Source organism: Eurypyga helias, unplaced genomic scaffold (genome assembly GCF_000690775.1).
Source record: "Eurypyga helias isolate BGI_N326 unplaced genomic scaffold, ASM69077v1 scaffold8276, whole genome shotgun sequence".
Lineage (NCBI taxonomy): Eukaryota > Metazoa > Chordata > Aves > Eurypygiformes > Eurypygidae > Eurypyga > Eurypyga helias.
Genome location: NW_010258564.1, coordinates 73,858 through 99,184, shown reverse-complemented (window position 1 = coordinate 99,184; position 25,327 = coordinate 73,858). Strand labels below are relative to the sequence as shown.

The 25,327-nt window shown below is 34.8% G+C and overlaps 1 protein-coding gene across 1 annotated transcript in view; it reads left to right on the top strand.

Annotated features, from left to right (window-relative positions):
• CNTN5 (contactin 5) overlaps positions 1–25,327 on the top strand; it is a gene marked incomplete at both ends in the record, with an annotated part of 137,862 nt that overhangs the window by 41,548 nt on the left and 70,987 nt on the right. The window contains 2 exons of the mRNA XM_010154386.1: positions 610–739; positions 2,700–2,850. Coding sequence (XP_010152688.1) covers positions 610–739; positions 2,700–2,850 — 281 coding nt within the window. The remainder of the gene's footprint in view (positions 1–609; positions 740–2,699; positions 2,851–25,327) is intronic.

Sequence of the window (25,327 nt, the reverse complement as noted above, 5' to 3'; positions counted from 1 at the left end):
AGTTCACATTATTCATTGTACAGCTCCATGAAGTGCTTATTTCCATAAACAGCTATTAGTGCCCCATCTCTTCAGCTGTGGTAATTATTTTCTATTAGTGGACCTTTCAAATAAGAAATTTGCACTAATGTTGAAGGCGATTAGACCCTTTCTCTCTCACTCATGAAAGCAATCTTTTATATCTACTGTTATGAAAATAGTACCATGACTGAAACCAAACATTTGCTAGAGATGTGAAGATCATCACATATGTTACACCCACAACTGACTTCTTGCCTCGTTAAAGTTCCCAGGATGAACTGCTTTGAAAGATCATGTAAGGATAATAGCAGACAAACAAGCAAACAGACAAAAACAAGCCTTGGAGATATTGAAATTGCATTGAAACTATTTACCTTTATTCTTTCCCCCCCCCCCCCCCCCCCAATTATATAAGATTATATAATCTTGCCATTCCTTATACAACAAGAAAAAGTGTCTATGGAAATCTGTTATTCAGTTTTATTTTAGCTTAATAATATCTTTTGTCCTTTTGCTTTGAGCTAATAGCATGCAAAAATCCAGTTCCTCTTTGCTTTTATGGAATTTTTTTTTTTAATTCCATTACAGAGCAGGATTGAGATGGTTAATGGTGTTCTGATGATCCACAGTGTGAATCTCTCAGATGCTGGAATGTATCAGTGCTTAGCAGAAAATAAGTACGGCACCATTTATGCCAGTGCCGAGCTGAAGATTTTAGGTAAGTATTAGTGAAAAAGAACAGACTGTTCCTTTTTTTTTCCATTTGATATTTGTTCTTGGTCTGTATGATAAGTAACATCTTCTGTTTATCTGAACTTAGCAGAGCAGATAAAAGCAGGTTTTTTTTATTCTTGTTACTGATGTGTGAGTGGGTCCTTTGTTCCAAAGACCTTTCTGTTAACCAAAAATTTATTTCATAAATTTCTGACTCAATTACATTTTGTGACTATTTCTCATATAAGGCTCTTTCAGTTTAAAGTAATGGAAAAATATTTTCTACTCCCTCAAAAATACGTGCAAGAGAAGAAACTTAAGAGAAAGTAAATATATTTTAGTCTCCGTTAAAATTAAAGTATTATTTCTACAAAGGCCATTATTCAAAGGTATTTAAGTATGATCTTAGTTTTAAAGGTGTAAAAATTTCATATGAAGTAACCAGAACTGAATGAAATTACATACTTGGGCTAATTATTCATAGTAAAGCATAAACACTTCATGGTGGTACCTGGAAATATAATAAACATTTCATTATTCAAAAGTTGAAGTGGAGAATTAATGAAAAAAACTTGAAGCATATCTTTTCAACACTCTAGTTTTCCTTAAAGCAAACTGTGGTAACATATAATGGGATGATAGTGATAAGAGGACTTCCACGGGGTTAAGTGAGACTTTAAGACTCTCATCATCCTTATTAGAGTATGGTATAGCTGGAAGACAGGCATTTGTCAAAGTAATACAATGGTAATTCATTGTTTCCTAGCTGGACAGAATTAGAATTTCACTGGTAACTCTTTAAAATATTTCTGTCTAGCCATAAATTAAAGCTGAGAGTCAGTGGTTGCTCTCTTTACACCACTTTTTTTTGTAATTTGCAATTCAGTCAGCAGAGATCCCTGTTGGTTACCAAGTTCTCTTGCTCTGTTTTTAATATCTATTATAAAATAGATATACCTATTATATCAGGTAGCTGTACACTTTCTTTGATACACTCTAATATCGGAAATGGCCATTATATACTGCTGCAATAAAATCAGCCTTTCATTTTGGCACTTGTGAAATTGTACCCCTGTTAAATTTTAACCATAAAGTTGCATTAAAGAAGCAGTTGTGTTTAATTTTCTGGATTATTAAAGAGAAAAGAACAGAATAAATTGTCCATATAAATAGCTCTGGTATGAAAATTACCCAAAATTATGGCAGGAAATTCCTACCTATTTGAGGCAATGCAGTGTAATATATTCCTATCTGTGTGTCTGAAGGGGGTCTTTGATTTTGATAAATTAGTTTAAGTAAAACACAAAGAAATGAGATTACTGTCCTTTCATGGAGTGAAATTATAGTAATTAGTGTCATTTTGTGATACATTTATTACCTTACCTGATATATTGTAATCATTGGGACTTCTGAAAAGTGAAATACTAAGAACAAGACGTGGATAAATATATTGTATTAAGCGTTTCTTACTTTTCAATTTCTAGTATTCATACAAATATATAAAGGGAGAGCAAAAAAAATTTCAAACAGTAATACTTTTTGTAAGAATTAATTCTAAAGAGTACATTTTGGATAGTTGTGGAATTTAAGCTTCTTTTCATTTTGAATTAGTTACTTCTAACAAGTTATCTATGAAATCCAAAAAAATTAGAAAAGGTGTAGCTAAATCAACTGTAGTATTTAATTCCTAAAGCTGCTGGATTTCAAAAACAATCTCACTTTAGTATGCTGATGTGAAGGGCCTCACGCTATCAACCGGACTACATTATAGACCTTCCATCTGGTTTTGGCTGCTGATTTAAAATATTTTGTAAAATTCCATCTAATTTTTAGTGTAATAATTTCCAAGCCAAAAATGGATATTCTATCCCCAAACCTAAATCTGTTATTCTAACCTATTAGAATGTAATGAAACAGGAAGCTGTGATTGTTCTCTGTAGAGTTAACATATTTCTTTTCAATAGCTTCAGCTCCCACTTTCCCACTAAATCAAATGAGGAAAGCAATAATTATTACCAAGGGCCAAGAAGTTGTCATTGAGTGCAAGCCACAAGCCTCTCCAAAGCCAACTATCACTTGGAAGAAAGGAGACAAAGTGTTAAAGGAGAATAAGAGGTCAGAAGCCTGTTCAGTAAACTAAGTATTCTGTTTGCATGTTTGATTCGGTGTTATGATACGAAAATCCAGCAAGTGACAAGAACATGCATGTTAGCATGGGTATCATGTAATTGTTTGGTCAAGATGATATGTCTGACAGTAGTGGCTTTATTGTTTCCACAATACCAAAATGAAATATCTTAAAATTATTTGGAGATGCAGACAAATGAAAAGAAGTTATGGTGGGGTTTTTTTTCTCCTCTATTTTCTGTAAATAATTTCAAAAACGCTTTGTTTACACTGTAGGAATACTACCAATTTAGTGTGTGAGGGTGTCAAAAGCATAGAGGTTGAAATAGACAGGACCACATCAATTATCACATGTGCTTATTCATTTGAAATAATGTTAGTAAGGCAGATTTCCGTCTTGATCACAATGGAAGTCTAAGAATAACTTTGAAAAGATTCAGAGAAGAAAAATATGATTCCATTGTAGGATTTAATTATACGAGTAATTACTCAACAGTACATCTTTTCAACAGAATATGTTTGATTAAATAAATTCTGTCCAGCTTTGTGCATTAAACATTGTCTAAGCACTGTGGGTTAAATGCCAGCTGTAATTGCACTTCACAAGATTGCATGTCTGTACACAAGAACAGTTTAGTCACCCTGCACATGGTATTGAAGCACACAGACCAATCTTATCTTTCTGGTAATGTAAGTGAATGAACCACTTTAACTAACTTGCATGGCATTAGTCAAAAAGATAAAAGCAAGGCCTTTTTATTCATTTGTGCAATACTGATGAAAGCAGTAGAGTTCATCTGTCCTCGTTAGCAGCAAAAGCTTTTTCATTCAGGTGAGTTTTATTTTCATTTCATGCCATTTGTTTTGCTCTGAGAAGGAAAAATGGGTAACTTTTCATGCCATATTAGATCTTAGGGGGGGCTGAGTGGAACAGCATTATATGCAACATTTTACTAACAGGTATGAGTTGTATAGTACATATTGACAAGATAGGACACAACGATATTACAAAGAAGCTGATAATATCAAATATTCTGAGACTGAAGCCTCTATACTGTATCATCTCGATTATGGTTTCTCTGATCACCACATGTAAACCATTTTTTAATCCAAGACCAGTAAAGCATTTTAAAAATTATTTGATACCTGTCCAAACATAGCCTAAGTTGAATTTAAAAGTTCATAAAAATAAGATCTGGAACCTCATTTTTCGTATTTGCAGCTTTTGTTACTTGATTGTTTTGACAGATTCTGGAATGGGAAATTATGAAAAATGGAAGATGAAAAGATGGTAGAAAAATTTCAAATCTTTGCAAAACTTGGGTTGTGTTCAAATTAATTTTTAGCCAGGTGTTCAGGGAGCATCTTGTGTCATTCAGAGCAGTTCCCCTCCATCTACTGTTTATAGAGGAGTGGGGGTGACAGGAATATCAGTTTCAAGTGAACTGAGTTCTGCCTCTGCATACAATATGCTTTAAACAACGATAATAGAGTTTGAAGAGGAGATGTGGAAGCCTGTTGTGATTTTGGGAAAGGAAGTGTAAATCAATGGACCTAGCATGTGAGTTTCCATGGTTTGAGTGCCACTGGAAAGGGACTGTGTAAAACATCTTAAAAAGGAATAATCTGACATGATAAGTACATGTTTATACTTTGAACTGTGCTTTCTTTCTAGAATTCTGATAAAAATCCTACAAAAAAAGGCATGCTGATTAAATAATAAACAAGGGCATGAGTAGAACAGCAGATAAGTTGTTGTTTTTTTTTTCTGCGACAGCATATTTCTCCTCTAAAGTGCTTGTACCACCTGCATGTTGTGCATCACTTTTGCCAACTCTGCCAGTCCAGAAAAAATAAATTTGCTCCACTTAGTCATATCTGTTATAAAAGTCTCAAAACAAAAGAGATCTTCCCCTCTACAGAGAAGAAGAAATTCCCCTTGACTAGTGGTTCTGCTATTGTCTAGTCCACCTTTTCCAAGCTTTGTTGCTTTCTTAGTGCTCCTCCACACAACCAAAAGCTGGTTGATATAAATACCTCAAGTGACATTTCCATTTGAAACTGAGCAGGAGGCTGATTTTCTTCCTGTGGGACTTGTGGCTGGGTACAGTTCTCGCTGCAATTGGACCTGGACTCCAGCTCCTGGAACTTAATGCAGTATGAAAGTCACAAATGCTTCAGCCTTATTCCAAAGGTTAAAGCCACTCACTTGGCAGCGTATCTGTGGAAATAGTCTTCATGAGCTCCTTCCCTTGGTCTGTTCTCATCTTTGAACAAATTATCCAATTCAACTTCCTCATATTCACAGTCTATTGATGCTATGTTTGCTGTCATTGGTGAGCAGTCATTATTCAGAGCAGTCAAATAATTTGATTCTACTTGGAAAACATCTGTATATTGCAACAGCTCTTTAGAACTGGGTTCTGAATGAGTGCCAAGTCTAAAAGATGAAGCAAAAAAGTAGGATATTCATAACTATTTGCTGACAAGAAGTATCATTCTGAGTGTTACAATCTCATAAATGTTTTTAATTTGATTAAATTACTCTTACAGAAGCATACTTATTTAATAAAGATTCCAAAGTATTAAAAATTCCTTCTATTAACCGTATGTACAGATTAAGAGCTGCTGCAAAAACACATTTTAATGAAATATATGTTATTGAAGATCTACTGTGCAGAAGATGAAAAGTCCCAAAAAACAAGGCATAGTCTGTGAAGCTTAGTGATACAAGACGTTTAATGATCACTATCAGCATTTGAAAGCAAGTACATGTCAAATTCAAATCTCTTTGATGTATAATTATTTCAGTGAAGCGTTAATACATTCAAACAAACATAATGTAATCAGCATTTTCACCTAAAGGTTAAGAGGAGGAGAAAAAAAGCTATTGTTATATTTCAGTTTTGGAATTATAACACACCTGAGAACAACAACGAGAGTTGTGTAACTGTAGAGGCAGATTTAACCTGCATATTTTCATTGGTCATCTCACAATAATTAAAACTGTTAACTGTCTTTACTGACCACTTTTGTCTGACAGGCTGATAGATGACGCTGTCATTTAGGGTAGCCTGTGATAATGTGTGCTCTGATTATTGATTTGAACACTGAGTTTTGTAGTCCATAATAATCCGGAATAATTTGGAATCTTTTAGTTTATAGTTATGGTATTATAGAAAAGTGGATTATATTGGAATCCAAGTCTGAAAAAATGAGTTTATATTTTGACTTGTAAAAAAATGTTTGGTTGGAACTTTGATTTAGGTACTAATTAAGAAGAATTTTGCATGTGGGAAAGAGTATGGTGATCAACAGTTTTGTGAAGTTTCTGAATTATTCCAATCAGATAGTTCCTAATTTGTCATCAAACCCTCATTTACTATTTTAGCATCAGCTCCTAATCAAGACACAGCCCAAGACTAGTCAGATCAGACAGCCAGACAGGAGCCTGTTTCTAATTAAACATTTTTTTAAACTTATGTATCAAGCTAAAAGAAGGCAACAAAAGTGATATTTAATAACATTATTTTTTTTAGACAGTAAACTTTATAATACACAGTGGAATACACTGGAATCTGCTGTCGGTTATATGACTATATATATTGAGTAATGCTAATAAAGTCAATTATTAAATCCTGGACAAATATTTTGTATAAATTTCTTCAGTTCCTGTGTTCAGGTTCCTGTACATTTTTATTATTTTTTTCAGTTCCTGTGTTCAGGTTTCTGAAACCTGCAGGTATTTTCTAATATATTACTGCGCACATTTTTATGACCCAATACTCCATCAGCTGTAATAGCTTTTTCATCACTTTCTTAAAGTCACCAACCTTTCTTGTCTGCATTACCCTGTAGTAGTGACTGCAGCTGATGTTTAAACAGATATGCTTGAGGAGCTGTAGGTATTAAAAATCATTATAGGTCTTTGTTCATATGTTTTTGTTCTTTCTCCTACATTTAAAATATTCTTCTCATTAAACTTATATTGAATTTTTACTCTAGCTCATTATTTCCATTACATATTCATTAATTACAGTTAAGACAAAACCATTCAAAAGCACTCTAGCAGTGCAAAGAGTTCTATTCAGTCCCTATTTTTATTTTCTCCATTCAGATGACCAAAGAATAAAAAATTACCACAATTTGACAAAAAAAAAGGCCATCTGAAGAAGCAGGACTTTTATAGTGCCAGTTTTGTGCTCTTTCATTTTTCTTTTCTACCTTTACCTTTTGAAGCTTCTCAAATAATAATGTTTATTTTATTAATGTTTCTTGTCCATCTCAAATTTTTCACAGATTAATATTAAATCTAAAAAATATCTAAATACAGTGATGGGTAAACATATATGTATGCTCCCTTTCCATATCACGCAGTTTAAGCTTTCTCCTTCACACGACAGAACAAGCTCTGCAGAAAAGCATTAACAACCTCTGAAGGTCATATTCACTATAGATCACAATGAGCAGAGCAACAGTGCCAGTCTCTCTGTGGCCATTGTATAATTGCTGATATCCATCCACCTAGGTCCAAGGCTAACTTTGCCTGAGGACCTAAGTATATTAAGCATTTCTGTGAGGAATATAAATGGTAACAAAACACCACCTGCCACTTCAATTTAGCCATTTTTCTTATGGAGCAATTAGTTTCCTTCATTCTACTTCTGTTTGAAGGTTTTCTGGAGACAAGGTGAAAAAAAATTTTGGCAGGTTACGCAACAGAGAGAATTTTAGATCATTTGAATGCAACAGCCCTCTTCCTGCAGCAGCCATCATGGTGATTTTTATTATTGATAACAAGTGGGTAAAAACTTTTTATTCCATTTTATCTGAATGATATCAAGGAATCTCAGAACAGCTGAGAGTGTCAGGGATCTCTGGCTATCACCTGGCCCAAACCCACCGATCAGAGCAGGATCAGCTAGAGCAGGTTGCTCAAGGTCATGTCATAGTCAGGGTTTGAGTATGTCCAAGGATGGGGACACTGCAGCGTATCTGGGAAACATTCTTATGCCAGCTAATGACCGTTACAGTAAAAAGGAAAGATATCCTTATGTTTAAAAGGAAATCATGTTTAAATGGAATTGCCTGTATTTCAGAGGCCCATTGCCTCTTGTCCTGTCACTGGACACTGGACAGAGTCAGACTGAGAAGAGTCAGTGCCAGTCCGCTTACCCTCTCTCATCAGGGTGTATCAGTTGAGTAGTGTGTCAGCAATCCGGGAGGCTCTGATCTATAATAAATATGACCATATGTGCTGGTTTCAGTATTTATTAATGATTTAATATCAACGCTTCTTCCATGTCACATGAAATACTCAATTCAAATCTGCCCCAAACCTGCTTGGCCACCAAAATTCATAAAATTGAAGTTGTCACTCATACAAAACCTACCGACTGTGTATTGCCACATAGCAAAATGACTGTCTGCTTGACATGTTCTTCATTTACTATGTGACTCTCCTGAGACCATTGGGACTGATTTGCAGCCATAGAGAAGCCTGTAGAAGCTGTACATTGGACAATGAAGTACTGGATATTAATAACAAGTGCTCTGACAGTCAGACTTAAAATATTACAAATAAATTTGGTGGATACTGAAAGTAGGGAGACACAAACATTTGTGAAGCTGTCAGGCATTAAACCACGGAAAAATATTAAAGAGGAAATTCTGTCTTCAAAGTCATGTGGGTGTAAAGCTTCAAGCCACACAATGACCTATGAAGAACAGGAAACACTAAATAGTACCCATTAACTGAGAATCATTGTCTATAGGTACCAATTGGAGAATAAATCCACTGGAGGAAAAAAGTGTTCAAGTCTTGTGTAACGTAACACACAAGGGAGTGAACTGAGGCTGCTGAAATTTTGCCTTTACCCAACTCTTCATCATTTTCTGTTTTTTCGGTTATGTTTCTCTAAGATACAACACCTGTGAAAGAAGTCAGAGAAAAGAAAGGGGAGAAACAAATCTGGTATGGGGACATTAAATCCCAAATACCAAGCCAGGATCACTGCAGTGTTGCTAGACAGAGACGCAGGAAAACCTGAGAATGGTGCCTTCTAACTACCCCCAGGTTAATACTGAAATCTTGGAACTACGGAAGTAATTGTCCTGTATGCCATGGTATTTCATCTGTCACACTTTGCTATGCAATTAGTCAAAACACACAGAGCACTTAAATCTAAAAATATAATAATTCAAAACTTAGAAATGGACATGTTTTTATATTCTTCTGGTCTCTCAGATGCTTTCCTTTTCAGTTTTGGCAGGTTCTTATTACAGTTTTACTCTTCACTTTACTGTATTTAAAGATCTGTCAGTGCTTCCATTGTAAGTTCCTGTTTTAATGGCTTTATAGCTCGGAAAAAAAAAATCAAAGTAGAAAATAAAATGAAGGGTGTTTCAGAACAGAAACAAGCAAATATATTATTTGAGTTTGTAGGTGAAATTTGTATTATATTTTATAAAGTGCTTTGGTTAGTACACATTGTGTTATTTTTTTAAATATGAGCATGTATTTGCATGTAACGGAGGTGTCTATTATATGCTTTCTTCATAATCATGGTGGTAGCCTTCTGAAAAAATTTCAGTTCCATCTAAATGTGGTATGTAATATTTGTTTAAACTGAAAACTGTGCACTGTGAAGGCCAAAGAAAGTATATACGAAAAATGGATGGAAAATTACTTTCGACTCTGTAATTTGCAGTTTGTCGATTGGTCTCTATGTCGCACCAGGCCCAACTTGTATCTGGCACAAGCGTTTCTGCATCTGTGGGATCAGTCACACAGGCAGCACAGTAGCTCAGCCTACTACACTTCACTTTTTGGTGAAAACACCACTTTTTCTTTTTTTTTTTCCCCCCTGGTAATACAGATAAATCTTCAGAATTTATTCGACTATAGAAGCAGATTATTAAACAGCTTGAAGGTTTTATATTGTGTCCCCAGTTAAATATCCAAAGAAAATGGCCACTTGTGAGTTTCAATTAATTTAACATATAGCATTTCCCACAGGCTACCAAATGAATTCGGTGGTTATATTCAGTGAAATTGTTATCTACAAGATCCTAAATGAATTCTCTGAACTGAAACATCCCAGTCTTTCTTCCCAGGAATGATGTTCAGGACAATACTTTCTATTATTTCTCCTTAATGCTGTACTTCATATACTGCTATACAGCTATTTAGGCATTCACTGGCTCTTTTTAGGGAAATAATGCTTGATTCTTATACAGGAGTGTGTGTTTAAGTAACAATGCCTTGAAGTATACTTTATTTTACAAAAACATAATCTTCTTCACTCATTGCATTGATGTTTGAAGAATTGTTCCACCATATCTTACCAATTTTCAATTCAAATAGGATTTAATTGTATAAAAACAGATATGCAGTTTGCTATAACACACACAAACACACACACGGCCCTCAGCTGCTTTTTCAGCAGAGTGAAAGTCTCACATCATTACTCTGTAGTATCCATGAGGCACATGTAGATGTTTTGGACCTCTTCAGGCACCTGCAGACTAGACGCTAGTACTTAGGGAGCTGAGTCACACCCTGTATGACCTTGCTTTTTGGTATTTCCATACAACTGCATTTCTTGATTCTTTTCTCAGTTACTGAACGGTAAGTATCCCATATATACATATCCTATAGCCCTGCTGAAAAGAAACAGCTGAAGAGCTCAACTTTTTTAAATTGCTTACAACCACAAGATATTCATTCTGCCAGAGATGCCTTGAATATCTGCTTATGCAACTCAACTAATTATCAGTTGAGCAAAGAGTTTATGAATCCTGATTCTACTGATGATTCATTTCTCTGCTGTTATAAATGTCCGCCTGTTTGTGCACCACACAGGCAGAAAATGACAAGTCATCAGCTGCCTAAAGGTTTTTCTTTGCTTAAGGCTCTTCAGACTATGACTTTAAGCATAATTTGTCCTTACTAGAAATTCTATCTAAAATTCTTGGGAATTTAAACACTTAACTTCATGCCACCAGCTGATCCCCAGATTCCCAAGTGGTACTTTAATGATCAAGAAGTAGTGGAGAAAGACAATGCTGAGGACGTTAAGGAAGAGAAACTTCATGGCAGAAGCTCTTATCTTCCTGAGAGAGTTCTGTAAGTCACTTCTTTTCAATCTTTGCATAAATCACGGTCTAATTTATCTCTGGCAGGCTCATAATGGGAATTAGAGATCTGGTTATAAAGTAGAGAAGGGAAACAATTATAACCTTGACTAAATAGTAAAAACAAATAACAAGATCACCCCTTCACATTGAAGGATCTTTGTTCAAAAGCAGCACTCTTTTACTAATTGATTCTATTACACTACATGAGTTTTGACAACACAATTATTTTGGCCACGCTCCTAAACAACTCTTAATCTCTGTAAGAGAACATGATTAAAGAAACAGCCCAGTGCCCATCATGCCTGAGATGTTTCCTGCTTTGTGGACCTTAGGCAGATGTACTTTTTTGTACCTATGGGTGGAGCCAGGTCCGGTGTCACTGTCAAAGCTGAATTGTTATAATTCTCTTCCCTCATCTCAGGTCTCTTGCTTTACAAGGAAAAGATTTAGGGGTCTGATTCAGGTGAAAAATAGCCCCTTTATTTCACCTGGGCATTTCCCTTGTCAGCTGGTCACACAGATGCAGACATGCTTGTGGGGGAGCAGCCTAGGAAGGATTGGGAGTGACTAGCCATGAACCAAGAGGGTGCTCACAGCAGAGGAGTGTCCAGAGCAGCACACACAGCAAGTCTCATATAGCCCTGCCTATATAAGCGGTACACTTGTTAGGGCCGATGATTTACCTACACAAGTAAATTAAAAGCTGCCTTGTCATGTTGCTTGGGATGGCACTGGGATGCAATCAGCTGTACTGTTAAGCAGTCGGTCCCTGGCTAGATTTTAGCCTGAATCAAGTAGCTATCCTCAGGTATTCCTTAGGCATCTTAGGAGTTTGTGCATGCCAAAAGCCATTCTGCATGCTGCCACCATGTTTTAAAAGCTAAAAGCATTTAATAGGATGGAAACAGTATTGTGATAGCTGACATCAATATGTGAAACAACTATGCATATTTATTTTCCTGATAAAGAATCACTGTTTAATCTCTCTGCCACATAAATCTTACTTCAGCCAGAATATCTGGGTGTTATCACGGAATTAGACACACTGAAATAGTGACAAGATAAATAGCAATTACTGTGTCTCAGTGACATGTTACCATATAGCAATAAAATGTTTAAAATCTGTAGGCACCAAGTCTATTTTTAAATCAGGAAGAAACAGAGTATTGGAGAAGAAATCCCCAAAGCAGAGTGTGAAATGAACCCACGTTGATTGGATTGAGAAATCAGACTCCAAAATACAAGCATATACTTATAGTGTATCTTTTAATTTATAGCACCATAAAGGGCTAAACTATAATTTAAGTCATCTTTTGTTAGATCTATTAGTCAACATTCATGATCTGTGGGGAGACTACAAAGATCTACACATGGGCTGCTAAAATTCATTTTCTGCTAGAAAGCCACCTTCCCAGGGAATATTCTTCATTATCTGTCATAAATCTAATTTAGCTGCAGCAGCTTTTCAACAGGTTATCACCTGTTGCATCAGGATTTAGTGATCTTTGTAGCTATGTTATGAAATTTATTATTAATTTTCAACTTTTAAAGGGAATTTGTGATGCATTTGGCATATTCTCTAACATTTTATTCTGACATTCTCCAGTCTATTGATCTTGAAAATCCATGCACTTTCAGTATTTGCATGCTAATTGCTCCCAGAGAATAAGTCTATGCATATTTTTTAAAAGTTAGATATACTTTGCAGAAAATCTAATTGTATACAAGAACATAAACAAGTGATATGATATCTAGAAAAAAAATTATTGTGGAAACCAGATTTCCAATGAGATTAATAACAAAAAAGAATTACATTAGTCTAGAAAACAACAAGCTACAATTAATCTACCTAGGCATGATAAAAAATAATGATTCTCACACGTTCAATGGTTTTCAAGTCTCTGTCTAACTCTATGAACAGATTTCAATACATAAATGACCATAAACTTGCTATCCAATCAGCAGCCTCAGTGCCATGTTTCTAAGCAATATATAGCAGTGAAACTACATCTTATCCAACAAAAAATAGACACTTCTGGTCAGAACAAGAGGTATCTCTCACATTTGCATTTTTGCATATTTTCAGGTACCAGAGAACATCAGTCTTTGCTGTTATCAAGGTTCTGATTTGCTTCATTGTGAAAAAGATAGACATCATATTTCCTCATGAAATCCAAACCAAAGTATTCTATTATTTAGATAATATGTCAATTAGTATCACAAATCAATGTCACACTATTACTGATTATGAATTACATTCCTTTTCTTTAACACTATCAAACTCATGTTCTCCTTGAGTCAAGGAGTTCATTTCAAAAACTTGAAATTAAATGTTTCTCCTTACTAAATGATAGAGAGGAAGTAAGAATCTCAAATATCCAAAGTATTCTATTATTTAGATAATATGTCAATTAGTATCACAAATCAATGTCACACTATTACTGATTATGAATTACATTCCTTTTCTTTAACACTATCAAACTCATGTTCTCCTTGAGTCAAGGAGTTCATTTCAAAAACTTGAAATTAAATGTTTCTCCTTACTAAATGATAGAGAGGAAGTAAGAATCTCAAATATTTATGAAAAACAACCACGTGAATGATCCATCACTGCTTGTAACTTGTAAACCCATTTACCATTGTGAAAGAAACCATAACAAATATGATCTAGTTGTGTATGACACCAATTTTGCCCTGGAAAATTACTAGCAGCAGTGAAAATCAGATTACTGTGATGTTAGTGACTTCCGTGGAAGTAGATTTTCTGCGTATGTATCTAAGATTCCTGTATGTCTCAATTTCTTTTCAATGTCTGTATAAAGCTACTGTCCTTAGAGCAAATAAATGAAAAGCACATCAGAGGGAACAGAATCACAGGTGTAATGCACATATAGGAAGGTTAAAAATATACCAAAGTTTCTGTTTAATATATTAGCCTTGAAAAAAGAGAAAAAATTCTAATGAGAGGAAACAATTGAGACTAGCAAGCATTCCTCAACCTTGCCCTTCCCTTCCTACCTTGCCCTTCCCTTCCTCTTACCTCTTGCTGAATACTTTAAGAAAATTATTTATGAAGTTTCTGATTTTAAACTTTTACAACTTTAATTCCAGTTTAATTAATATGCCATTTTAATTAGTTAATTAAAAAATATTTAGTAATACTAGCACCAACGTTGCTATCTGTAGTACTTCACAGGACCTAATATAATACTATGCTTTTTTTCTTCTCCTGCTGCCATAGCCTGTTGTCTCTGTACACAGTCACTAATATGCTTTTTGTATTATGCTCCTTGGCTATTATCTCTTTGCCTACGTTCACAGCAGACATAATCAGCCTAAAGCTGGGAAATGTATAATTTAAATTTTACCACAGTGTCATTAAATTAACTGTGCTAAAGCCATTGAAATATCCTTAAAGGATTAAAAATTTACAGTTTCTAGTTAAAAACTCAGGAAGACCCGTGAGAAAAGTGTGTCATTTTCACATGCATCACTTAAGGTCACAATGCATGAAATCCCCTCATTACATACTTTAATATTGTCGGAAAGCGATTGTATTGTACCAATATAATGAGGTGACATGGTATGATAGAAGTATGATTATGTAAGAATCAGAAAATGCGCCTTCTGAAGCTGCTGTTTGATGTCGCTTCCATATGCCTTTCCGTTTTACATAACTATCAAACCATAGAGAAAAAAAAAACCTTTTTTGTTATTTTTGTAGGAACTCTTTCAATATTCTTAGATCTATATATTACTGATCTTTTGGTAAGAAAAAACACCACTATGCAAAGAAATCTCTCTTAGACTTTTGACTGTGTAGTGACTGGTTATTAATCTTACATTTTTTATCACTGTACTTTTCAATTTCCTATACTCTTTCTTCTTCAAAATTTTCTTTACTGTTCAGTATGTACAGTAGCTAAATAATGCCAAGGACATCCTCTGATGTAGTTCATTTGTCACTAGTAGGCCAAGTCATATATACTTACTGATAATATATATTTTTTTTTTAAATAACCTTTTTCACCCACAGAATACTAGCTCTTCATGTGTTTGAGTTTAGAACTGAAAAGGTTTTCTGTAGCTTGTCTGGAAAGTTATCATAATCCCAAAGCTAATGAGTCTTTCCTCAAATCTTCTTGTCATTTAGAAATCAAGATAGCTCTCCCCCCACCAGAAAATGCAAAAATACGTTCCAAACTAGAAAAAGCCCAAACATCTACAAATAATCTCAGTCTATCATGTCTATTCCATATCTCTATATATACAGAAATTAGCACCCATGAATTTATTTGACTCATCAACAACTCCTATTTTCCTTCTATAATAACAGACAACTTTGAAACACCTTTACTTTTCTACTCTTTTTTATCAGCAATTTTTAGTTTCCTTTCTACATCTCTGGTACCTCTTTGCTGTGAATGAATTCTTATATCCTTTACTAACAATGCCTAATTCAAGTCTTTCACAGTCATCTGTGCGAAGTAAAATGTGTACCCATGAGAAACTAGTTAGTAAAACTTATTACAAACAAAATACCACCCTTTTTTCATTGATCTTTTCTTTATTTTTCTTTTCTTTCTTCTATTTTGCATTGTTCTCTTACATTGCAGTGCTTCTCAAAAGCGTGACTGTTACAAAATAACTGAGATTGGATGAGAAGTACAGAAATCCTCTAGTCCAACACACTATTCAAAACAGGAGTAACTGCATGGGATTCTCAGGACTTTGTCTAGTCCAGTCTTGAACATCTCCACAGATGCAGATTCTACAACCTCTCCAGTCAAATTTTATTTGGAAACCTTCACAGTATTTTTTTTCTTTATATTTAATCAGATATTCTAATTTGTGTCTTTTACTTCTTATTCTATGCATCTTCAAGTCCAGCTCTGTCTTCCTGATACTCTCCAATAGGTGGATATAGACAGAAAAAAAGATTTACCTTTAGCTTTCTTTTGACCAGACTGAAATAAAAAACATTTCTCAGCTTCTACTCATATGTCACATGTTTCCACCACATGCCCATCTCTGTGGTTGTCTTCTGGACTCACTCCAGTTTGTCAGTCTTTCTTGTACCCTGTGCCCCAGATACAATCCCAAAACAAAAAGTTCCAAATAGAGGGAAAGAATTGCCTTTCTCAATCTGCCAGCTGCATTTTTACTAATACAGCTCAGAAGGTGAATTGAAGTAAACATGGCATTTCTTTGAAGGACTCTTTTTTTTCTCTGCAGCACAAACCACACACAGTGGTTTTCTTAACAATCTAAATAATAAACATAATTTAGATGTTAAAAGTCTTTTTTTAGAATCTGTAATGGATAATTATAATTTTCTTTATAAAAAAAGGTAGCTATGTTCTCATACAAATTTAGAACTAGGTGCCAAAACAGTGTATTTGTAAGATATTAACAAATATTGAAAATCACATGCTATTTAACACATACATATACAGAATCTTTTACAACTCAGAAATAGAAATCGCTTAAATTGTAAGAAAACTTTCCAAAAAACAAAGATAAAAATAATTATTAACGTTAATGTACCTTTAATTTATTTAGACCTCAGGTGGATTTTAGAAGAAATGATGCTAAGCAGTTCAGACTTTATGACTGACGTCTCTGTAGTTGCAGATGAATTTTTCTCAGCCTATCTCCTTGTTCTAGCATTTCTCCTCACTCTGATTTCATGCATCAGTAAGCTCTGAACAATCCGTGACTCAGAGTACACCATGCACTAATTTTGCCCTGACAACCTTGTAATGAGAATTATAATACTTGTTACATTCTTTTTCAAGGTAAAAACAAGGAAAGTAAAAGATCCTCTGAGTTTACATTGCCTGGTTTATATGACAAGAGAGATGTTGTTTTTCACTGAGTACTTGGTTTTAATTTATAGCATTTAGCCATAAATGGCTCCATATACTTTATCTCTGTACTGAATATCCTTTAGATGAAAAGTATTATTTGTGGTGCGGTAAAATTCCTAGTACTTCAGGAGCTAAGTACAGCATTCAGAAAAGTATATCAGTTGAAATTTTTATCACCATATTCCCCTTAGTGGTGATTCATTTTGCTTGGTTCAGTTTTTCAACACTTCCTCACTTTCACATGCAATGCAGAGTATTACGGTAGTTTGCTTTTGTGTTTTGTTTGAGGTTTTCATTCTGTGCCCCTTTTCAGGATCAAGGCCAATACAATAGCTCTTTGTTGTCCAATGAATACTCACTTAGGGATATCTTACATCCTCTTTGATATTCCATTAATACACAGTGGTTTCTAAACTCTTATGTCAGCTTAAAAGACTCATGCGATTCAGACTTTTTAATTTACGCACATGTGCTTTTTCCTTTAAGACATGATTTCTGCTTGATATTTGACTTCTGCATTATGGCTCAGCTGCACTTTCATGTGACACTCAGATAAAAGCATATACCAGAAAGGGTAATCCAGATTTTGTATTGAAGAGCTTCCCTTGTGTCTAATACAAACTCCTGTGAAAATAAATACTTGCAACTACAGCAGTAAAAGAATCCTTATTTATTAAAATTCATTTATTCTTTAGCATGGGTCTCCTGTTCTGTTGAATGTAATTTGCCCTATAATATCAGGAAAAAATTGTCACTACATAAACATAATATTGAAACGAACTAATTCAGACACTGCCAACTGGACCCCAGAGTGTAGAGAACTGTGTAATAAAACTGACTGTACATAGGTCAGATAATATAACTGGAAAAACTTCATTTGCAGATCATATCCTCAATTTTCTAACTTTTAATTCTGCAATTAGACCATTTTAATTTAACTATTAAACTAGGGTTTAATTTAATTTAACCCTATCTGTCTCTAACTTTTTTCTCGTGAGTGTGTGTTGATTTTTGAGGGGTTTTTTAAATGTAGATAATTTGCTTTCAGCAATAGAGTACCGTTTTAGGAAATAAAACATAAAATTATTTTTAAAAAATGCTTCTTCCAAGTCATTGGAACTAAACTCACATGTTGGAATTATTGTGGCCCTTTTTTTTTTTTTTTATGACAGTTATGTGTCATTTACTGCCCTACACATTCACACATTCGTGAACGCATAAAAAACATATTGCCTATATTCAAAAGTCTTGAACTTGCGCTATCATATTCTCACCCTGTCACCTGTTTGGTCTCAAAATGCATGATTGCACAAATGACCTAACAATAGGTATCTCTGCCTTCCTGGTAGCTCCTCTCCAGGTTACTGCAGAGAGGAATTCCTGTTTCCCTTTCCAGATCACCAGTTTTGTAAATACAAACACACAAAAATGTTTCTGTTTACCTTGATGTATCATCTGAGTTCATTTTTGGAGCACCATTTTTCAGTTGCTTTTCTTTTCATGGACAATATGATTCTTTCCAGAGCCAGGCATATTCCTTAGAAGTACATAGGGTTAACTTCTCAGTGATGTGACATCAGCTGAGAAAAGCCAAAAGATAACTGGGTATTATCTGCTATACACTAAGGGCTCTATTATTCAGAGTAACACTCAGTTTTATACTTTGATTCATTCTATTCAACATGAATCTAAGGGCATTAAGTCAAAAAGTACTGTAGTTTAGAAACTTTGATTTTGTCTTCCTTTCAGATGACCCAGACAGCTATTATTTCTCCCTGCTTTAATTCCCTGTGCAATACATCATTCGGTTTTCTGTGTGTAGCAAAACATAGTTTACCTTTCTGTATATTCTTTTTTCCTTACTTCGTAGTCTCTTTTCCAATTTATGTCATGATTTTCAAACTCTTTATCCAATTTAGTTCTGGAACCCTTTCCCACAAGTAAGTTTTTCCCTTTTCTTGAGATACAAATTCCTTACAGTTTTTTCACCTTTGACTTAATAAAAATCCGCTTTCTCCACATGCGGGTCCTTTGTCCAGTAAGTAGCTTCCCAAGGTTTCATCTATAATCACTGAGTTTCTGCTTTTGTTTGCAGGTCCTGTACCCACAATGTTGAGATAGTGAACAAAACAAAAAAAAAGGTTGAGAAAACAGACAGTTCTCCATCATGCTCAGGATTAACTGCATTAACCGTGATTAGTATGCATTATTCAGTCCATACTATAGTTTCCTACTCTGACAGGATTTTAGGAGGCATTTTCTTGTTTGCTAATATTTCAGAGATGTCTGTCCAAAACCAAATCTGATTCTTCCTGCAACTGTTTCAGACTTACAGACTTCCTTAATTGGTCAAACTCAAAGAAATGAGCTCTGAGAGGTTTATTATTTATAAATATCATGTCTAATATTTTTAGTACTTAAGCATTATGAGAGTGTAACACTGACAATTCCATTTCACCCTGTTTGGGGCTTCCCAGTAGCTCTTAAAGTACCAGTCTGCACTGTGTTGTGAGGAGAGTAACAAAGAGTCAGATGTTATTACAGCATGGAGCCTGCAGACAGACTACCTCATCAGCCCCATCTGGGAAGTGCTTGGGTTAGAGAATGGCTAGAGGGTAGACTGGAGAATCATTTGAAGGGAAGGATACTCTGGACACAGACAATTATGTTAAAGTTCTTCTTAACCTTTATGTGGAAGCCAAAAGAAAATCAGGTAGATACTTTCCTAAGGTAGGGTAAAGTATCAAAACTATCGAATTAATTGTGCCTTAAAAGCATCTAAAAAAAGGAAATATTTGATGACAAAATTGCTATCATCTCTTGAACCAGTAAAGCCTTCACTATAGCACAAAATTAGAAGCTTCATTACAGAAGCAACTGAAGCATTTCACTGGTAATACTGCAGACAGCAATGTTTACGTTCACACTTCTACAATACACATTTCAAGCCAAAAATGGAGGAAAAGGTAAAACAATGTTGAGATTGATCAAGAACAGTTGATTCAACAAAAGTGGCTCTTCAGTGATCAGAAAATGCAGAAAAATGCACTCTGCTTTAAAGCTTTTGATACTGGGCTTCAGCAGCAGTTTCTTTTTTCCTTAAATATTGTGTACAGGAACTTCTTAGTCTGGATTGTGGCTTAATGTTCTTTAGTATGATGCTGAAACCTTGCTAGGAAAAAAGAAACACCTGCCATGCTTTTAATGCCCATTCTGGAAGCTTCAAAATTTTTCTGCAGCTGCTATCAGTCTCATAGCAGGGTGATTGAAAAAATAAGTATCGATGCTTCCGGTTCTTAACAGCACTCCGTGGAGCTCTGCAGTAGATTGCTCTGTGGCATTATTATCTACGTACTGTTAAGTTGGATTTTGCACTTAGCAAGCGGAGAATTTTGATCAATAGGAAGGATTCTACACAAGGGACTCTGTGGATAGGCATTAAACTTACTGAAGCAACTAGAAGTCGTCTTAAGGACTCTCGACAAATTACAAGCTTCTGCTCTTGTCACATTCTTAGCAGTAAACTGACCGTGAGCAAAGAACTGCCATTAGAGGCGGCCAAAATGAGAAACTGTAAAAGCACTGCAAATTGCCACCTTTTTCATTTTGTAGGAATTATCAGATTCCTATCATAGGCTGATCCCAAAACAGGATGAAGAAACTGAAATATCTGATTGGATATTATCAAGCTCATTGTTTTTAACATTTAAAACCATCCCAGGGGATTTCTATCCCAGGCCTATGGAGAGAAAATATGTTATATTTCAATGAATGCAAATAGTTCAAAGTCATGACAGAAAGCTCGAAGAAGGTGAAAAATTGAATTCAGGTTAAATCAGAGGATCGCAAATATTGAACAGCCTCCTTGGTTGTCATTTCATAGATTCATTAGTTTTTTAGCCAAAATATATCAGAACATAACCTGACTGATCTATATATAGTCCTTTAATTTGCCTACTAACATCCAAACTGACTTCAACAAATTCATAAAAGGCTATTTCATAATCCAAACAAAGGCAGAAAATTAAATAGAAAGGAACAAATAAAATTGCATTTTTTCTTTCCCAATAATTTTTGTTCTTGTTGTTATAAGAATTCAAATACCAAAGAAGTGTTAATAATACACTTGATATGAGTGTTGTCTTGGCATCCATTGTGCTAGGCACTGCTCAAGCACATGCAGTTCCCGGCTGAGGATGCAAGTTGGTACAACAAATGATGCTTATGTAAATATGTTTCATTCTTTGTGGAAGAAATGCAATTCATTATTTAAATACAAGAAGTTAAGATGAAAAACTTATGTTTTCCAGGTAGAGAAGTTGGTACTGACAGTTTGTCCCAGGACACATTGCTTGTCATGAGACCCAAACTCAGCATAATAAAAGACTTTACTAGCAGTATTAGTGAGACTGATACTCAATATGACACATGAAAACAGTAGTAATATTTTCTCTGACACATGCTGAAGCTCTCATCAGGTCCTCTTTAAATGCTAAATGTTGGCCATAAATGAGTGTAGGGTTTGATATGAGCTTTTCCAGTGAGATAATGTAAGTGCATCTCTTGCATACATATATAATCCAAAAAAAATATATCTTAATCTAATTTTAAACTTTCACCTGTACTCTAATTTTCTACTGCTAGAGAAAAATTTTGTTTGCTTGTAAGTAGCAGCTTGAAAATCTGTGCACTTAATTAAACATCCACTGAGTGATCTGATCACCCTGGTGTATCTTCATAGGTTGTGATTTATGGACAGGCAAAGGGTCATGGGAGCCATTTACCACATCAATGGTGATATATGAGAACAGTCATTTTAGTCTGCAACATTTTATTAAAAAACTTCAGGCGCAGGTTGTAACTATGATGCAAGTTTATTATCTATCTGCCTCTGTGTGTGTTGTCTCTAAAAAACAATAAGAAGTTTTGATTTGGTGGACGAGATGTGAGGCCAAATTATGCCCTGAGAAACAGATGGTGTGTGATTGGGAGCTGTGTGAAACAAGCTAGCAGAAAAATGAGGCTGTAACTCAGACTGTGCACTACCCAGGATTGAGTCATAAAATGTTCCCTCTTTCAAACCAGAAACCTAGAAGCAAATGAAAGTCATAGATGTTTTACAATACACAAACCCCCAGATTGGCCAGTCATGTCCCCAGTCACAAGGTTCCTAGGATTTTGTGTCTCCACTAGACAGATTCAGTGACATTGTCTACTAGCTGGTGGTTAATAATGTTGAATTCTTAGTCTTCCCTTCCTCATCTCTTTCACAGACTTTTCACATTTTCAGTTGTCATCTTTTTGTTTCACAAGTGTGTGAGGTTTTAGTTAAGTTACTTGAAAAGCCGGTTCAAAAGCTGGGCCCTTGATTTGTAGTACAGGTAACTAAAGAAGTTAATTGCTAATAGCTTCTTGACTAGACAGTGCTTTCAGTGGCTCTCTTTTTACCATACTTTCTTCTCAACCCTTTTCCCCTTCAAGATAACATAGGTAACTAAATTTATTGACCCTTCTGTCAGGCAGACATTCACACTCCACTTCGGGAAAAACATGTTTTATTTTCCTTTTCTCAGCAGAGACTGAGGGTTTGATTCACACTAGGCTTTAGCAATCCAGAAGATGGGTTCTTTTTCTAAGGCAGTCACCTCATCTTTTGGTAAGTAGTAAAGCAAGAGCTGGCCATAGTACTGCACTCAATCCAAAATACCCATCCAAGACTAGTGATGTGAATTGTTCTCTGATATGCTTATTTCTGTATGCTCACTATAGGGAGGGAGAACCAGATGTGTAGTTTAGACAATACCCAACACTCTTAACTAGCTGAGATTAAGACAAATCCCACGTTCAAGACCTCACCACCAACTGCAGTTTTCTGTGAGAATAAATCCACACAGAATCTTGGGCACAGACCTAAGATCTTTGTATCTGAAAAGCATTCCAAATTGTAGTGACTCTCCTGCCCCAGTTACTCAAATAGACCTTCACTGTAATGGCTGTAAGCTTACAGAATCATATTTATTCACTCCCTGATAGTATGTTTTTCATCATACTGTATTTATAGCACACTGTCTACACTTGTCTGGAGTTCTGCTTTTCCTCTCTTCTGTCTTCTTGGAATTTTATGTACTCTTATCTTTTTTAGTTACAGTTTCAGTTTTGATTTATTGTCAGAGAAAGGAAGAAGAAGGTCTCTGATGTATTGGGTGTTCAGACATCTTTGAACCACTGGAAACTGATACACTTCCCCAAAATTTTCAGTTTGAAAAGTCTCTCTTTACAGTGAAAACAAGATTGTTGTGACTTGTGTCATGTGCATTGAAACTTCATTGTCCTTGAAACTTTGTGGATATAGAAGTTGATTTTGCCCAATTCTTTTTCTAAGATTTAGGAAAACGCACCACATGGTTTTCATTATTATACTTATATGGTTTTGTAGGGATCTTTATTGGACAACATTTTTTCTGATATTTGAACCATCTGTTTGATATGTTTTCACAAATTAACAATTTTAAATGACAAAGGATATTATTGAAAAAATGTTCATACATATGTATATAGTATCACTTTAATATATATGGTTTCTAACATTTAGAAACCTTTGTATTCTATGTACTTGTAAGTATAAACCAATATTTGTTTACCAGCACTAAAATTTCTGTCTAGGCAACACAGAATTCAGCTTATTGTCCTGTTTGTTAGCTGTATTATCTCTCATCTTAAGCACAAAAGGTATAAACTGCAGATACAACAAAATTACTTAGTATAAACCCCTTTCTAAAAATGAAACACACTTTAATGTAGCTTAAAAACAGACCTTCAAACAGATTTAGTTTTTAGAACAAAAACACTGCCAAACAATGTACAAAATTCTTAGTTGTTTATTTTCTGATATTTTCCAACATTTCACTATAAACAAAATAATTCTTATTTTGACGTTCTTTTCTGTTTTTCTCCACTCATGGCAGATAGCTAATGCCTGATTTATAGCAATTTATTTTAATTAATTCTGGACACCTGTAACCTGTAATTGATTTGGCACTGATAAAAATTTCCTGACTCCAATCCAGCTATTACACTGCTCTCAATCATATTCAACTTCTCCTTTGGATATGGAGACGTGGCTTAGTATGGAATTAATGGATTTTGTGGGTAGTGGTTTAGCTTTCTTGGTTGTTTGTTTATATTTCCTTCCTTCTGTTAATACTAAGTACTGAATATAACGCCTTGAGAAAATTGTGCTAAAAATTTGCACAATCGTTATCCTAGTTAAGTGGGGATTGAATACCTATAGACTGAAAGTGTAAATATGTTTATTTAAGGGTTCATAACACCTTTATTCTCATTTGGTGATTGTTTTTCTTTTAGCTACTGAGCCAAGTTCAACGAAGAATCATAGATTGCTGGACTTCAAAAAAAAAAAAATCTCTTTCATCTTATAATATTGTTGATTTTAATAGGCATTTGTTAAAATTAGAATATTTTGGTGGCACTGCTTTCTTCTTCCAATTGTCTTTAAGTTCCCTCTTATGTTACCAGATTCTGGGTCAATATTTTAAATGTTCTCATTTTTCTAATTAGAATAGAATAGAAATATTTCTGAGATATTGAGCTGTACAGTACTGATCTTTAGTGTAGAAAAACAGTAATGTGACCCCCATTTGGAGTAATGAGGACAAGCTCTCTTGAAGATCACTGACTCCAACAATTACTGAATGAGCACACAGCAGAAATCAGCTGGTGCTTCTGTCAACAACAACCAGGAGAATGACCAAAAAATACAGAGCTAATTAGAAGTGCCAAAAAATTAGAAGTGTCTTCTAAATATCTTAACCCTTAAACTACAGAGAATCTCATCTTGCACAGTATATACAGTAACACAGGATGCAAAGCAGCAATTTCCATTAAGATATTTAGTGATAGAAATCCTCATCTGTGTGTGTTACAACATGAAATACATGCAATAAGTGCATGCTAATCACAAAGAATTTTTTCTGTAGGGTCTAGGGCAAATACTGGGGTATTTATTATGGGATACATATTATTCATATATGTACTGTATATACACTATAATGCTTATAAATAATGCCACATTTATGCAATACCTATTTATAATAAATATGCATATTAATTTATACATATTTTATATATGTATGTTATTATATGAAACTAATCATGGGTTTTAATAGGAACTGTAAATGCAGTAAATAAGCGCAGAATTAGACCAAAATCTGCCCACTCATTTATCTTCTAAAAAGGACTCAATCTCCTGCTGTAGCTTGTGGACCCTGGACTGTTATGAATTATTACTACAAGCTTATTGCAAAACAAAATTGGGCATTCCAAGAAGCAGGATTCTTGAGGCAATAATCCTTTCATTTTCTGTTTTGTATATTGATGGCAAACCACTGGTATTGCCTTCCAAGCACAATTTTGTGTTGGTTGCAAGTTTATGCTTC